Below are 15,889 nucleotides of genomic sequence, written 5' to 3' on the forward strand. Positions count from 1 at the left end.
AGGGTCATGTTTAGGTCTATAGTCCTGCTGTGCCTAGGGGACATGTTGATGTCCATGGTCTCTACTGCCACTAGAGACCATGTTGAGGTCTGTGGTGCATGCTGATACCAGAGATCATGTGTAAGTCCATGACCCATTTTCCTGCTGACTGTAAAGATCAAGAAAGCTACTTTTGCCATGGTATTGATGACTGCAAATACACATTGAGAAGGACATAGTTCTTGTCATATAGGTCCTTCACTTGCTTGGTTAGTGTTACCCCAAGGTATTTTATGTCATTTGTGGCTATTGTAAAGGGTGATGTATCTCTGATTTCCTTCTCAGCTTCTTTGTCCATTGTATATAGGAGGGCTACTGATTTTTTTGAGTTGATCTTGTATCCTGCTATGTTGCTAAAGGTGTTTATAAGCTGTATCAGTTCCTTGGTGGAATCTTTGGGGTCACTCAAGTATACTATCATGTCATCTGCAAATAGGGAAAGCTTGACTTCTTCCTTTCCAATTTGTATCCCCTTAATCTCCTTATGTTGTCTTATTGCTCTGGCTAGAACTTCAAGTACTATATTGAATAAGTATGGGGAGAGCGGACAGCCTTGCCTCGTTCCTGATTTTAGTGGAATTGCTTTGAGTTTCTCTCCATTTAATTTGATGTTGGCTGTTGGCTTGCTGTAAATTGCCTTTATTATGTTTAGGTAAGTTCCCTGTATTCCTGATCGCTCCAAGACCTTTATCATGAAGGGGTGTTGGATTTTGTCAAATGCCTTTTCTGCATCTTGTGAGATGATCATGTGGTTTAGGAAACCAGAGATGCATCACCCTTTACAATAGCCACAAATGACATAAAATACCTTGGGGTAACACTAACCAAGCAAGTGAAGGACCTATATGACAAGAACTTTAAGTCCCTGAAAAAAGAAATTGAAGAAGATCTCAGAAAATGGAAAGATCTCCCATGCTCATGGATAGGCAGGACTAACATAGTAAAAATGGCAATCTTACCAAAAGCAATCTACAGATTCAATGCAATCCCCATCAAAATACCAACACAATTCTTCACAGAACTGGAAACAATAATACTCAACTTCATATGGAAAAACAAAAAACCCAGGATAGCCAAAAGAATCCTGTACAATAACACAACCTCTGGAGGCATCAGGATCCCTGACTTCAAGCTCTACTATAGAGCTACAGTAATAAAAACAGCTTGGTACTGGCATAAAAACCGACATGTGGACTAATGGAATCGAATTGAAGACCCTGATATTAATCCGCACACCTATGAACATATAATTTTTGACAAAGAAGCCAAAAGTGCACAATGGAAAAAAGAAAGCATCTTCAACAAATGGTGCTGGCATAACTGGATATCAACATGTAGAAGGCTGCAAATAGATCCATATCTATCACCGTGCACAAAACTTAAGTCCAAGTGGATCAAGGACCTCAACAAAAATCCAGCTACTCTGAACCTGCTAGAAGAGAAAGTAGGAAGTAGTCTTGAACACATTGGCATAGGAGATCACTTCCTAAATATAACACCAGTAGCACAGACACTGAGAGAAATCAATGGGACCTCTTGAAACTGAGAAGCTTTTGTTGAGCAAAGGATACGATATGGTCAACAAGGCAAAGCGACAGCCTACAGAATGGGAAAAGGTCTTCACCAACCCCACACCTGACAGAGGACTGATATCCAGAATATATAAGGAACTCAAGAAATTAGACATCAAAATGCCCAACAGTCCAATTAAGAAATGGGCTATAGAACTAAACAGAGAATTCTCAACAGAGGAAACTCAAATGGCTGAAAGACATTTAAGGAATTGCTCAACATCCCTAATCATCAGGGAAATGCAAATCAAAACAACTCTGAGATACCACCTTACGCCTGTCAGAATGGCTAAAATCAAAAACACTGAAGACACCTTATGCTGGAGAGGATGTGGAGTTAGGGGAACTCTCCTCCACTGCTGGTGGGAATGCAAGCTTGTACAACCACTTTGGAAGTCAATATGGCGCTTTCTTAGAAAATTGGGAATCCATCTCTCCCAAGATCCAGCTATACCACTCTTGGACATACACCCAAGGAATGCTCAACCACACCACAAGAGCACTTGTTCAGCTATGTTCATACCAGCATTGTTTGTAATAGCCAGAACATGGAAACAACCTAGATGCCCTTCAACTGGAGAACGGATAAACAAAATGTGGTACATATACACAATGGAATACTACTCAGCAGAGAAAAACAATGACATCATGAGGTTTGCAGACAAATGGATAGATCTAGAAAAAATCATCCTGAGTGAGGTAACCCAGACTCAGAAAGACAAACATGGTATGTACTCACTCATAGGAGGATACTAGATGTGGAACAAGGATGACTGGACTGCTACTCACATCACCAGGGAGGCTACCTGGAAAAAAGGACTCCAAGAAAGACACAGGGATCACCCAATGACGGAGAAATGGAAGAGATCTACATGAACAGCCTGGACATGAGTGGGGGTAATGAAGGGCGAGGGTCGAGGGAAAGAGAGCTTGGGGGAGCCAGAAATCCCAGTTGGATCAACAACAGAGAGGGAGAACAAGGAATAGGAGACCATGGTAAATGAAGACCACATGAGAATAGGAAGAAGCAAAGTGCTAGAGAGGCCCACAGAAATCCACAAAGATACCCCCACAACAGACTGCTGGCAAATGGTCGAGAGACAGCCCGAACTGACCTACTCTGGTGATGGGATGGCCAAACACCCTAATTGTCGTGCTAGAAACCCCATCCAACGACTGAGGGATCTGGATGCAGAGATCCATGGCTAGGCCCCGGGTGGAGCTCTGGGAGTCTAATTAGCGAGAAAGAGGAGGGTTTATATGAGCGAGAATTGTTGAGACCAAGGTTGGATAAAGCACAGACAAATAGCCAAACAAATGGAAACACATGAACTATGAACCAATGGCTGAGGGGTCCCCAACTGGATCAGGCCCTCTGAGTGGGTGAGACAGTTGATTGGCCTGATCTGTTTGGGAGGCATGCAGGCAGTGGGACCGGGTCCTGTGCTCATTGCGTGAGTTGGCTGTTTGATTCCTGGGGCCTATGCAGGGTCGCCTGGCTCGGCCTGGGAGGAGGGGACTGGACCTACCTGGACTGAGTCTACCAGGTTAATCTCAGTCCTCGGGGGAGACTTTGCCCTGGAGGAGGTGGGAATGGGGGGTGGGCTGGGGGGAAGGTGAGAGGGGCCGGAGGGGGGAGAACAAGGGAATCCGTGGCTGATATGTAGAACTGAATTGTAATGCAAAATAAAAATAAAAATTTTTAAAAAAATAAAATAAAAAGAAGGACATAGAAGGCTTCTCTAACAAACCCTACTCCCACCCCAGCCTACCCCACAGAAAAGTAACAGCCTGGACAGAAAACCATCGAAGAGAACTCTTAAAACTTGTGAAAAGGGTACTGAAGTGTACAAGTGGTGGCTTCTGGTGGTGAAGGGCTAGATTTTCTTTAAGGGGCTGGCCATCTGGAGTTTGACCATGCTCCAGTGAATATGAGCAATACAAATTGAAGTTTTTTCTTCTCTGTCTCTCTCTCTCTGTCTCTCTGTCTCTCTCTGTCTCTCTCTCTGTATCTCTCTCTCTCTCTCTCTCTCTCTCTCTCTCTCTCTCTCTCTCTCTCTCTGTGTAGGGGGAGCGGGTGGTCACAAGTGTGGGGAGGTAGGCCTGGGAAGACTATAAAGTGAGTGTGCTCAGGTTTCATGATGTGAAATTCCCAAATCATCAATAAAAAAATTATGAAAAGAAAAATAAAAACAACTAAAGTTCTTGTACAGCAAAAGGTGTCTTACAACTATTATTGCTGCAATGAAACACCATGACCAAAAGGAAATTGGGGAAGACAGGATTTATTTCACTTGTAGTCCTATATAACAGTTCATCAGCAAAACCAGTAAGGACAGGAACTCAAACAGGGAGGAACCTGAAGGCAGGAGCAAATGCAGAGGCCATGGAAGCGTGCTGTTTACTGGTTTGCTCCTCATGGCTTGCTCAGTCTGCTTTCTTATAGAACGCAGGACCACCACCCCAAGTGTGACCCTACTCACAATAGTCTGGGCCCTCCCACATCAATCACTAATTAAGAAAATGCCATGCAGGCTTGCCTTATGGAGGCTACCTCCTTTCTGATGACTCTAGCTTGTGTCAATTTGACAAACCAGCCAGCACAAAAGAATATCATCATTCAAGTGGGACGAAAGACTTGAAGAATTGGGGGGGGGGGGGTCTTTACTAGCAAAACATCTGACAGAGTGTTAATGTCTAAAATATTCAAAGAACTAAACAATAAATATATAAACTTTAAAAAATCAAACAACCTAATCAAAAGATGGGGCATAGATCTAAACAGAGAGTTCTCAAAAAATAAAATATAAATGGCTGACAAATGTATTTTTAATATTCAAAATCCTTTGCCATCAGGGAAATGCAAATTAAAACTACTTTGAGATTTCATCTTACTTCAGTCAGAATGGCTAAGATTTTTAAAAAGGACAAAAATAATGATGGTAAATGCTGGTGCATAAGGAAAAGAGGGCAGTTTTTCACTGTTGGTGTGAGTGAATAATTGAATAAAGCAAATTGGCACAGCCATTATGGAAACCAGTGTGAAGGTTACTCAAAAACTGCAATAGATCTACCATATGATCCAGCTATACTTCTCTTGAGGATACACCAAAAAGACTCTATATCCTACTACAGAAATAGATGATCATACATGCTCACTTCTAAACTATTCACAATAACCAGAAAATAGAACTAGCCTAGATGCCCATCAACAGATGAATGAACAACGCCATTTAAAAGGTGGAGTATCATTCAGCTACTAAGAAAAATGAAAATTTGCAGGTAAATTAATGAAACTAGAATCAATCTTCCTGAGTGAAGTAACCCAGACCCAGAAAGACAAACAAACATCACAGAGAATTGCACCTAAAGGCTCACACATGCTAGGAAACCACTGTAGCATGAAACTATGCCCCCAGTTCTCTATTTTTTTTTTCTACTCTTTATTTTGAGATAGGGGCTCACTAATTTGCTCAGGCTAGCCTTAAACTCACTCTGTAGTCCAGGATGGACTTAAACTTTTTATTCCCCTGCCTCAGCTTCTTGAGTAGCTGGGATTACAGGCTTCTGGCAGCCAGCCTAGCTCACACTACAGTTGGAACTTTTCTTAACTTACTGAATTGAGAAATCTCAACCCGTTGAGATACAAACATAAAATAACTCTAGCTTTCCCCATAACTACTCAGTTGAATCATCAACTTTTTGAGTCTGAGTACTAGAATGCCATTTTTTTCAGCAGCATTCAATTACCAGAACTAGATGATAGATGATGACTTTATTATCTGAAGACATCACACATCTTGGTTACATAATACAGAGAAATCAAGCTGGAGCTGAGCTGGATGATCGCCCCTCATGGCTAGCTTTCATAGTGCTAGAAGGTACTATGCAGGTTGCTGTGGGGAAAGAGGCATCAATGGTCTTACTCATCTATGAACCCCACAAACTACAAACCTGACAGGTAGGATGCACCCACTTACGCAACAGTGGTGTAACTGTTATAGGAGTAGCTGGGGGCTCTCTGATTGGATCTGAGGCCCACTCCAGGGGAGGAAATTCATGCCTGGTACTGTAAACACACTTAAAAGCCCCATGGTGGGAGAGGTCATAGGTCCTTAAAGGGGACTTAATTTGGCTGTACAGCTAAATTGACATAGTGTAGTCCCAATCCAATGATTACACAGATGGCCTTGTTTAAACTAAGTAAGTCACAAAACAAAACTAAAAGTCATTAATCTTGGAAAAGAACGAGTAGGGAGGGTGTATTGAGAGAGGTGGGAGGGAAATATTAGAATGTGTGGGGAGAATGTAATCAGAATGTATTATATACATGTATCAAATCATCAAAAAAAGACTTAATAAAAATGTATTTTAATTATTTCCACTGATATGCAACCATAATAATACATAAATGGGGATAGAGTGAGATAATCAAATAAAGGGTAATTAACATTTGTAAAAACCATGGTTTTTAAATCTCATCTACTGACACCCTCAATAGCACAAGTGGCAAGAAAGAGCATAACTTGTTCTTATTGGCTCTTTCTTTTCTTCATCCTCCACAGCTCTCCTTCTTATCCTCTGCCCTAAGTGGTACCTACAGAAACAGCAATATTCTACTTACTAAGCCTGCCAGACATTAGTGAACGTCCACCATAGTCATCAGCCAGTCCTCTTCTAGGAGCTCAATTGATGGCAGCTGCCAACAAAAGTGCTCCCAGGAAAGGACATGTTCAAGGTCTTTTCTCTGACTCAATTTGAAGTCAGTGGCCTCAACCTCATCACTGCACAGATTGTGGTTTCTGTACAGGTACCATATGTGATCTCTAGGCAGTGTGCAAGCTCACACAGGTTAAATCACCTGAAACATAAGAGGATGGGGCTAGCGATTTCTCTGTGGTTAGAAGCACTGGCTAGACTTCCAGAGAACTGGAGTTCAATTCCCAGAACCCACATGACAGCTCACAATTGTCTCAAACACCAGTCCCTGGGGATCAGATGCCCTTTTCTGGCATCTGCAGGCACCAGGCACCCACATACAAGAAATGCAGGAAAAATAAAAAAAAAAAAAGAACAAAAATTATAATACAGTATGTATTTAGACTAATGATCACATTGTACCTATTTACATTATTTTAGAAGTCCTAGTAGGAATAAGGGTAGAAGATAAAATGAAAATAAGTTACCAGATGAGTCTTCAAGCATCTTGTCATAGTATAATCATCACTCTAATTTTCTCAAACCCCTTGTCACTCTTAACCTACAACTTACATAACAAATCTTTATAACTATTAAACTTGCACAAAACTTTAAATGAGTGACAGAACCAGAAATAAAAGCCACAGTTCCTTACACCAAGGAGTGTTCCTCAAATACAGGAACACTAGGGGAAGGTGCCAATGTTTCAGTTGTCACATGAGCTGTGTCTGCACCTGGCCAATTTCACTCCTCTACAGAATATATTTCACAAACGAATTTGATTTCTTCAATCAGATATTTGCTTTTATAAATCTCAAAAATCAAAGAGCTCTAGGAATCACCTAGAAATTATGCAAGCTCATATGCTCACTTTTAGGCTCATATCCTCACTTTTAGACTCAGACATTCCCTTGTAGAAGCAGCCAAGCCCCAAACCAAATATAGTGATGTTTCCCACCACAACATGCGACTCAGTATACTTAAATGATACGATTTTAATTAAAACTATATCTTCTTGGACTAGCAAGATGTGTGAGCAACTTAAAGCACTTGATATCTCTCCTTACAGCCTGACATCAATGCCCAGACCCATACAGCAAAAGGAGAGAATCAACTCCCACACATGTGTCATGGTACATACACATACTAAATTTAACTTTTAAAAATTTAGTAGTTTTCTTAAAATAGAAAAAGTTTTACATGATAACAATATTAATTGTAAATACTACACACATACATACTATTGTTCATTTTAGAATTTACTTCTGATGAACCATATTTTCAAGCTAGTATAAAACTTACCTTAGCTTTTTCCAATTAAAGAGGAAACAAATGCTCCCTCAACCTGTAACTTTTCTTTGACTTTTCATGCACTGCAAAGGCTAAATAATAAACCATGGTCATCATTAAAACCACAGTTACTTTAAAAATATAAATTTAGTTATCTCTTTAATAATTCTATGAAAATGTACCATTGATTTTCTTTTTTTCTTTTTTCTTTTTTTCAGAACTGAGGACCGAACCCAGGGCCTTGCACTTGCTAGGCAAGCACTCTACCACTGAGCTAAATCTCCAACCCCTGATTTTCTTAATATTTTACTAAATAAAAATTAACATAGTATATAGATTACATTTACTAAAAGACCAGCAGGCTGTTTAGTGAGTTTCCAGAACAGATTATGCTATATAACTGTTTAAAGTCTTCTTACAATCACAAGGTTACCTAAAATCAGAAAATATCTTACAATGGCATCCCAATCCCACCCAGGATTGTTTATGATAACAATCAATCTCTTTTCTCTAAGCAGAATGAATTAGAAGCATTCTAATTATCTCAGCAGAAAGGGAGCAATTTCTGACTAAAGCAGGAAGCATGATACCAAAAAAGAACATGAAAATCTCACCATAACCACCTACAGTAGCCAAAGAAAATGCAGATATGACTTCTGAAATTCTGTTTGTGTCTTTGCATGTTTTCTCAAGTGTGCACATGTTTGTGTGTGTGTGTGTGTGTGTGTGTGTGTGTGTGTGTGTGTGTGTGTGTGTACACCATCTGATTCCTTCCTAGGACTATGAGTTAAGTCAGTTTTCCACTAAGTCTTTCACAGAATATGAGAGGACATATATCACATAACATAAACAAAACCCTAAATTAAAAATCTTAACAATCAAGAAAGCCTCAAGCATATGTCAGTCAATTTTAGTGTAAAGGTCAAAAAAAAAAAAAAAAACAATTATCATTACAGGTAATGAAGTAAAAAGTAGAAAATTAAAACTCAAAAAAGTGAGGTAAGCAAGTCCTCTGCAGGAAAACTTTTAAAGCATCTGAGTTTAGATGAATGACTCCCTGCACACCTTACCTTACATTCCACCACACTCTGATCCGATTCACAAGTCACGTAGATTTCATCTACTGCCCGGCGAAGATTGTCAAAAAGAAATGCCCAGTAGCGAGCTCTTAGGTCAATTTTCCGTGGGTGCCTTGCTTTTGTGGGACTTTTATCAAAATTTTTCTCCCCAGTTGTGGATGTTATTTTACAGTCTACTGCAGTACTCTGATGAAATAAATGAAATTCAAAAAGGTAAGTAAAAGGCTTCTAGGAATTAGATTTTTTTTTTATAAAGCACACCTTTCAACACGAATATTTAAGACATTCTTTTCAGCTTCTATCACACTTGAGTCCATCAAATAAATTTCTGCCCTAAACAAAAGGTAAGTTTTTCCAGTAAAAATCCTAGTATGGAGAGGGAATGGAGTCTCGAAGCCCCACCCTTAGCTGAGGAGCCCATGTCAGTTAAAGGCTGCTGAGAGAGGAAGAGTCCACATGCATGCACCCATCTGCACACACGCCACAGTGCAAGTGTGGGGGCCGAGGACAACTTGTGGGAGTGAGTTTTCTCCTTCCATCGTGTGGGTTCCCAAAATCAATGTCAAATCATCAGGCTTGTTAGTAAGCACTTTTATCCTGTCATCCTGCCGACCCAGCTGATCTCAGTTTTTTACAGGATACTATTCATGGAATAACAAACCCATTCCCACGATACTGGCATGATACTTTCTGCCAGGCTGAGACAGCAAGAAGATTCTCACCAGACAGGGCCAAGATCGTGGATTTCTCAGCCTCCAGAACTCAGAACTATATACCAGATAAACGGCTATTGCTTTTAAGTTACCCATTTTGTGGAAGTTTGTTAAAGCAGCACAAGACAGACTAAAACAATGTAAACACTTAAATCTTTGTGTATCTGAAACTGATTTTACTTCATTTCTGTAATGGAATAATCATCTGACTGAGCATAGAACTTGAGCTTAAGAGTTCTGTGGGTTCGCTTGCCTTATAACTCTTAGATACTGCTCCTTTGTCTTTTTGTGGCTCCAAAGACTGCTAGTGACCTGTAATCCTGTGTGATGTTACTTTTTGGTAAGTTTAAAGACTTTCTTTTGCCCTGCTGTTCTGAAGACTGTAAAATAGATCTAAGTATAAAGCTATTTTTATTTATGCTGCTTAGCTCTAGTTTATGTTCTAACATCCCTGAGAAGTCAGCAAGTGAAAAAAACCTTCAAGGCACACTTATTTTCTACTTTTGGAAGCCTTAGAAGATGTGTACTAGAAATTCCACTGTAGATTCCTCACATCTTCCTCGTCTTCGGTCCTCTCTTAGTCTAAATCCCCTCAAAGCACCCTCCACCTTGGAGGGTCTTTCACTATTCTTCCAATATCCCATTTATTAATTGTAGTTTTTCAAATTTTCACTGACACATCTATAAATATTTGAAATTAATAGTTAATTGCTTTATTTCATAATTTACCAAATTTCCTGTAGAGTTATTATTTCTTGTGAGGAATCTAAACTCATTTATTTGAAAGTTCTCTTTAGAATAGTACCTAACTTTTCATTATGTAAATAGGAAATTCTCATTTGTATAAAGTATTAATGGTTTTTATGGCATTTTCTTCATATGCTTTGATATTTTATTTGGCAAACTTATTTTGAGTTTTATGTCTTTCACTTTCTTACAAGTCACCTTTAGATGCCATCAATCTGGCCCATTATAGTTCTCCTTCCCAGGGTCTTCTACTGGAGCCTAAAGCTTTCCCTCAGGGAGTATGACAGACTGAGTCTTCAATCAGAGGGTTACTCCTGAAAGCAGTCCCCACTGCAGACAGCCTCCAGACATCACTACCATCAGCCACCACCCCAGCAGGATGTGTAATTTCAACCTCTGACAGGATGTGTCTTTTTCATTCTAGTATTCTACAGTCCTATACAGGCCTAAGTGTGGTGATATATTGTGCACCCTAATAAACTTGCCTGAGGATCAGAGGACAGAGCCAGCCACTAGATTAGACATAGAGGTCAGGCAGTGGTAGCACACCGCTTTAATCCCACACTTAAGATCTCATGCCTTTGCTTGGGAAGCACATACACCTTTAATCCCAGGAAGTAATATGGCAGGGCAGAGAAAGGTATATAAAGCATGAGGAAACAGGAACTCTCTTTCTTTAGGCTGAGGATTTCGTAGAGGTAAGAACTGGTGGCTGGCTGTTCTGCTTCTCTGATCTTTCAGCTTTTACCCTGATATCTGGCTCTGGGTTTTTTATTGAAAAACCATCTAAGATTCAAACAACACCTAAGTTTTCAAATCAGACCCTGAACATGTTTCCCACCACAAAGGGCATCCAGGCTCTTTATCCATTGGAACTCATCTTCCAGATGCTTTGACCACTTAGTCTGTGTCCCCAATCCACTCACTTCTAAAGAGAAAGTTCTGTTCTCTTTCTGTCTGGAGACAGTTATCTTATGAATAAAAGATATTTTTAAAACATCTAAAAAGAAAGTTTATCATTGATGCTTCTGTAAGAGTCACTCTTTGTGAGCTCACAATGATAGCATGATTTGAACTCCGTTTTCTTCACATCAAGTTTTTGGCTTATATAAACATAATATATCTAATAATATCAAGTTAAAATAACAAGTATAAAATGAAAATACTATGAAAAAGCTAACTATAATTATCCTGAACATTTTTAAAATAAGGGGTAGGTCTGGATTCTCTATAGCTTTAGTGACTCTATTTGGAAACTTTTAAAGTCACTAAATTGTGACTTCTACAAACTAACAGTATCATTATTTACAGAAAGAATATATCACAAATTCCCAATATGGACCAGGTGGTAGAAAAGTTAAGGTTATAAACTGAAAACTGACAGTATGGGCTGAAATACTGGCTGGCTGTCATTCACTGGGTTGTTATACAGCTCTCTGAGCATCTGTTTCTCTTCATACAGTAACTTCACTTTCTTGTGATACTGTTGGAGGGTACACACAGTATGCAGGTGTTCACACCTAGGTACACATAGGGGGAGGCTATAGCAGGAGCAAAGGTGTCTTCATCTACTACTATCCACCTCATCCCTTTTAAGTCAAGGCATTTGAGTAAACTGAAAGATTGCTGTTTTGGCTAGGTAGGTTAGGTAGCCACACTGTAAGCTCCTAGGATCCATCTGTATCCGGCCCTCAAAAGTAGAGTTACAGGTACATATTGCCATATCTGGCTTTTTTTTTTAATATGGATGATGAGGATTTGAATACAGGTCCTCATGCTTGCACAGCCAATGGGTCATCGCCCCAGCTCATAACTTCATTTTGTTTTTTTGTTTTTTGGGTTTTTTTTTGTTTTTTTTTTTGTTTTTTTTGTTTTTTTGTTTTTTTTGGTTCTTTTGAGACAGGGTTTCTCTGTGTAGCTTTGCGCCTTTTCCTGGATCTCACTTTGGAGACCAGGCTAGCCTCGAACTCACAGAGATCCACCTGGCTCTGCCTCCCGAGTGCTGGGATTAAAGGCATGCGCCACCACCGCCAGGCCATAACTTCATTTTGTTAAGTGAAGAAAATAAGGCCTACAGCCAAGGGTTACTATGAAAACAACAAAAAAGTATCTATTTATAAAGAACTTAGGACTAGATAGTGAATTCAGAATCCATACTTTCAAATTTAAAAATGTTACACTAAATTTTATGTAAGTAAGATATACAATATTCAAGTCTTTAAATTTATATAACCAATAATATGCTCAGGAAATGAATTAAAGCAAATTAGTAGAAAGGTGAATATGTTGTACCTGTTTAGTGGTTTTATGAGTGCCTTGAATTGTCCTCTTAGATTTTCCACCAGTTTGACATTTAGGTTTTCCTTCAAAGCATGAGAAAGGAAATAGACACATAAATGAAAAGAGATAACATAGAACTAAACTACAGGTGATCTATAATATACAACAAAACGACACAATGCATTCAGGCATCTCTAGTACCTAATTTCCATCCAGAAACCATAGAACAGTACAATTTTATTCATCATCAATGAATGTGAACTACTGATGAAGTTTTCTGTTTTGTTTGATTTTTAAATCTACATTCTTAAGTCTTAAAGACTGCTTTATTCAATGGCTTTCTTGGAGAGGAATCTTCAGCCCTGGAATTTTACAGTTCTACAGATCAGCCACGGATTCCCTTGTTCTCCCCTCTCCGGCCCCTCTCACCTTCCCCCCAGCCCACCCCCCATTCCCACCTCCTCCAGGGCAAAGCCTCCCCCAAGGACTGAGATTAACCTGGTAGACTCAGTCCAGACAGGTCCAGTCCCCTCTTCCCAGGCCGAGCCAAGCGACCCTGCATAGGCCCCAGGAATCAAACAGCCAACTCACGCAATGAGCACAGGACCCGGTCCCACTGCCTGGATGCCTCCCAAACAGATCAAGCCAATCAACTGTCTCACCCATTCAGAGGGCCTGATCCAGTTGGGGACCCCTCAGCCATTGGTTCATAGTTCATGTGTTTCCATTTGTTTGGCTATTTGTCCCTGTGCTTTATCCAACCTTGGTCTCAACAATTCTCGATCATATAAACCCTCTTCTTTCTCGCTAATTGGACTCCCAGAGCTCCACCCGGGGCCTAGCCATGGATCTCTGCATCCAGATCCCTCAGTCATTGGATGAGGTTTCTAGCACGACAATTAGGGTGTTTGGCCATCCCATCACCAGAGTAGGTCAGTTCGGGCTATCTCTCGACCATTGCCAGCAGTCTGTTGTGGGGGTATCTTTGTGGATTTCTGTGGGCCTCTCTAGCACTTTGCTTCTTCCTATTTTCATGTGGTCTTCATTTACCATGGTCTCCTACTCCTTGTTCTCCCTCTCTGTTGTTGATCCAGCTGGGATCTCCGGCTCCCTCAAGTTCTCTTTCCCTCGACCCTCGCCCTTCGTTACCCCCACTCATGTCCAGGCTGTTCATGTAAACCTCTTCCATTTCTCCGTCATTGGGTGATCCTCGTGTCTTATTTTTTTTTAAACGTAAGCATTCTACTAATAAGATATTACCCACAGCCTAAGTGAATTCTTAGTTAGTTTGAAACATTCTATCATGTAAGATTGTTCTCAAAGAAAGAGCAAAGAATGCCACCAAGAATATCCCATTAGTCAAATCTACAACAATATGAACATCAAAAGAGAGTCATATATTATGCCCTCATTTAATACTAAGTCAAGAATCTACACAAATTTAAATGTATAGTTACACATATGTTTTAAATTAAAATGAAGAGCTATTCTTTATATTAGAAGGCTAACTGACAAATGTAGAAGAAATTATGAAGTTAGTAAATCAGCATTTCAACTACCAGAATAATAGCTTAATAATTTCATTATTTTTTAAAATAGCAAATGAATAATAATACTTTTTAAGCTATTTTTAACAAAATCAATTTCATTTACTATGTCAATTTGGTGAAAAGTTCTAATTGTATACACTGATTTTAAATCTACTCTTCAGAACTAAATATAACCTTATACATTTTGCTTTGTTTCATTTTCTTTAGACAGGGCCTTGTTATATTGTCAAGGCTGGGCTTGAGCTCCTAAGCTCAAGTAATCCTCCTGCCTCCAGTCTTCCAGCACACCCACCTGTCCTCCCAATTTACAAAGGGGAAAGCTAACTTCTAAAATGCATACCATCATCGTCTTTGCTTTCTAGTGGAACACTCCAAGCGATCAGGTTTCTTGCTGTACGACCCTCCTCAGCAACAATTCTCCTCACTTTGTCATGACTATTGGAGCGCTGGAAGGAAGCCTAGATATATCGAAACAGTAATATTTATGAGAGTATTAGGTATCAATCGCCATTTTTTTTCCCCCCGGTTTTTCGAGGCAGGGTTTCTCTGTGTAGTTTTGCGCCTTTCCTGGAACTCACTTGGTAGCCCAGGCTGGCCTCGAACTCACAGAGATCCGCCTGGCTCTGCCTCCCGAGTGCTGGGATTAAAGGCGTGCGCCACCACCGCCCGGCTTCAATCGCCATTTTGCATATATTTAACAAAGTCATTATTCTTCATACTTATTCAGAGAGCAAATAATTAAAAACTAATTTGAGTGGCTTGGGAGATGGCTCTGTGGATAAAGTACTTGTTGAATAAGCATGAGAAAAAGAGTTCAGATCTCTAAGATCCACGTAAAAACCGAGTGATATGGAACATGACTGTAATCCTAGTACAGGACAGGCAGAGACAGGCCAGTCAGTTTAGTCAAAATAGGAAGTTCTAGGTTCAGTGAGAGACTCTGTCTCAAAAGATAAGATAGATAGCTCAGTCGTAAAGGCTCAGGCCAACAAGTGTGAAGACAAGTGTGAAGACAAGTGTGAAGACACATAGTAAAAGAACAGAACTGACTCCCATAACTTGTCCTCTGACCTCCACATATGAGCACTCTGGCACTTGCATGCACACGTGTATGCACACACACAAATGAATACATAATGATTTAAAAACAAAAGGGGAAAGGCTTGGGTGGTGGCTTAATGTATAAAGTGCTTACTGACACCAAGAAAAAGCTGCAACAGTTTTTAAGACAAATCATATTATATTTTAAGCTTGTGGGAAGAATCCTATAGGGAGGAATTTTTGGTTATGTGAGATAAAGGGAATAAACATGGCAGCTAAATCTATAAACATGAGGATCTCAGTTCTAACCACCAGAACCCAGGTAGAAAAGCTAAAACCCAGCACTGGAAGCAGAAACAGGAAGTTCCCAAGGGCTCCTGGCCAATAGGTGAGCTCCAGGTTCAGTGAGAAATGCTATCTCAAATATAAGGTGGAAAGCAAGAGCATGACACCCAGTGCTGACTTCTGGTCTCCACACACACATATACACATGCGTACCCCAACACATGCACAAACACGCATATTCCCACACATGCACCATGACCATGTGGTGAGAGAGAGGGAGACATCAACTGTCAACTCTGGCCTACACATCATGAACACACAAACCAATCTGAGGTTTGGAATGTGGCTCATCAGACACCAAGTCTGTCTTAAGGTTTAAAAAAAAAAACTAAAATAAAATTTTTAAATTACTTCTAAAACAAATACAGTCTAAATTTTGAACAGCTACATTAAGCAGCAGAACCACCAATCTGCACCTATGCCAGCCCCACATCTTACATATCAACAAGACTAGTGCGTGGAATAGCAATCAAAATCCCAACGGAAGGAAATTCAAAAGAGAATGGCAAATGAGAGACTAGACATAAGACTAAAAA

At 39.9% G+C, this 15,889-nt stretch overlaps 1 protein-coding gene across 4 annotated transcripts in view; it reads right to left on the reverse strand.

Annotated features, from left to right (window-relative positions):
- The window catches only part of Scaper (S-phase cyclin A associated protein in the ER), a 366,393-nt gene that overhangs the window by 332,674 nt on the left and 17,830 nt on the right, over positions 1-15,889 (reverse strand). For all 4 annotated transcript variants that reach the window (XM_059267924.1, XM_059267922.1, XM_059267921.1 and 1 more), the window contains exons 3-5: positions 14,308-14,425; positions 12,430-12,500; positions 8,669-8,863 (exon numbers count right to left, since the gene is read on the reverse strand). In XM_059267924.1, the coding sequence (XP_059123907.1) occupies positions 8,669-8,863; positions 12,430-12,500; positions 14,308-14,425 (384 nt within the window). The remainder of the gene's footprint in view (positions 1-8,668; positions 8,864-12,429; positions 12,501-14,307; positions 14,426-15,889) is intronic.

Source organism: Peromyscus eremicus, chromosome 7, assembly GCF_949786415.1.
Source record: "Peromyscus eremicus chromosome 7, PerEre_H2_v1, whole genome shotgun sequence".
Classification (NCBI taxonomy): domain Eukaryota; kingdom Metazoa; phylum Chordata; class Mammalia; order Rodentia; family Cricetidae; genus Peromyscus; species Peromyscus eremicus.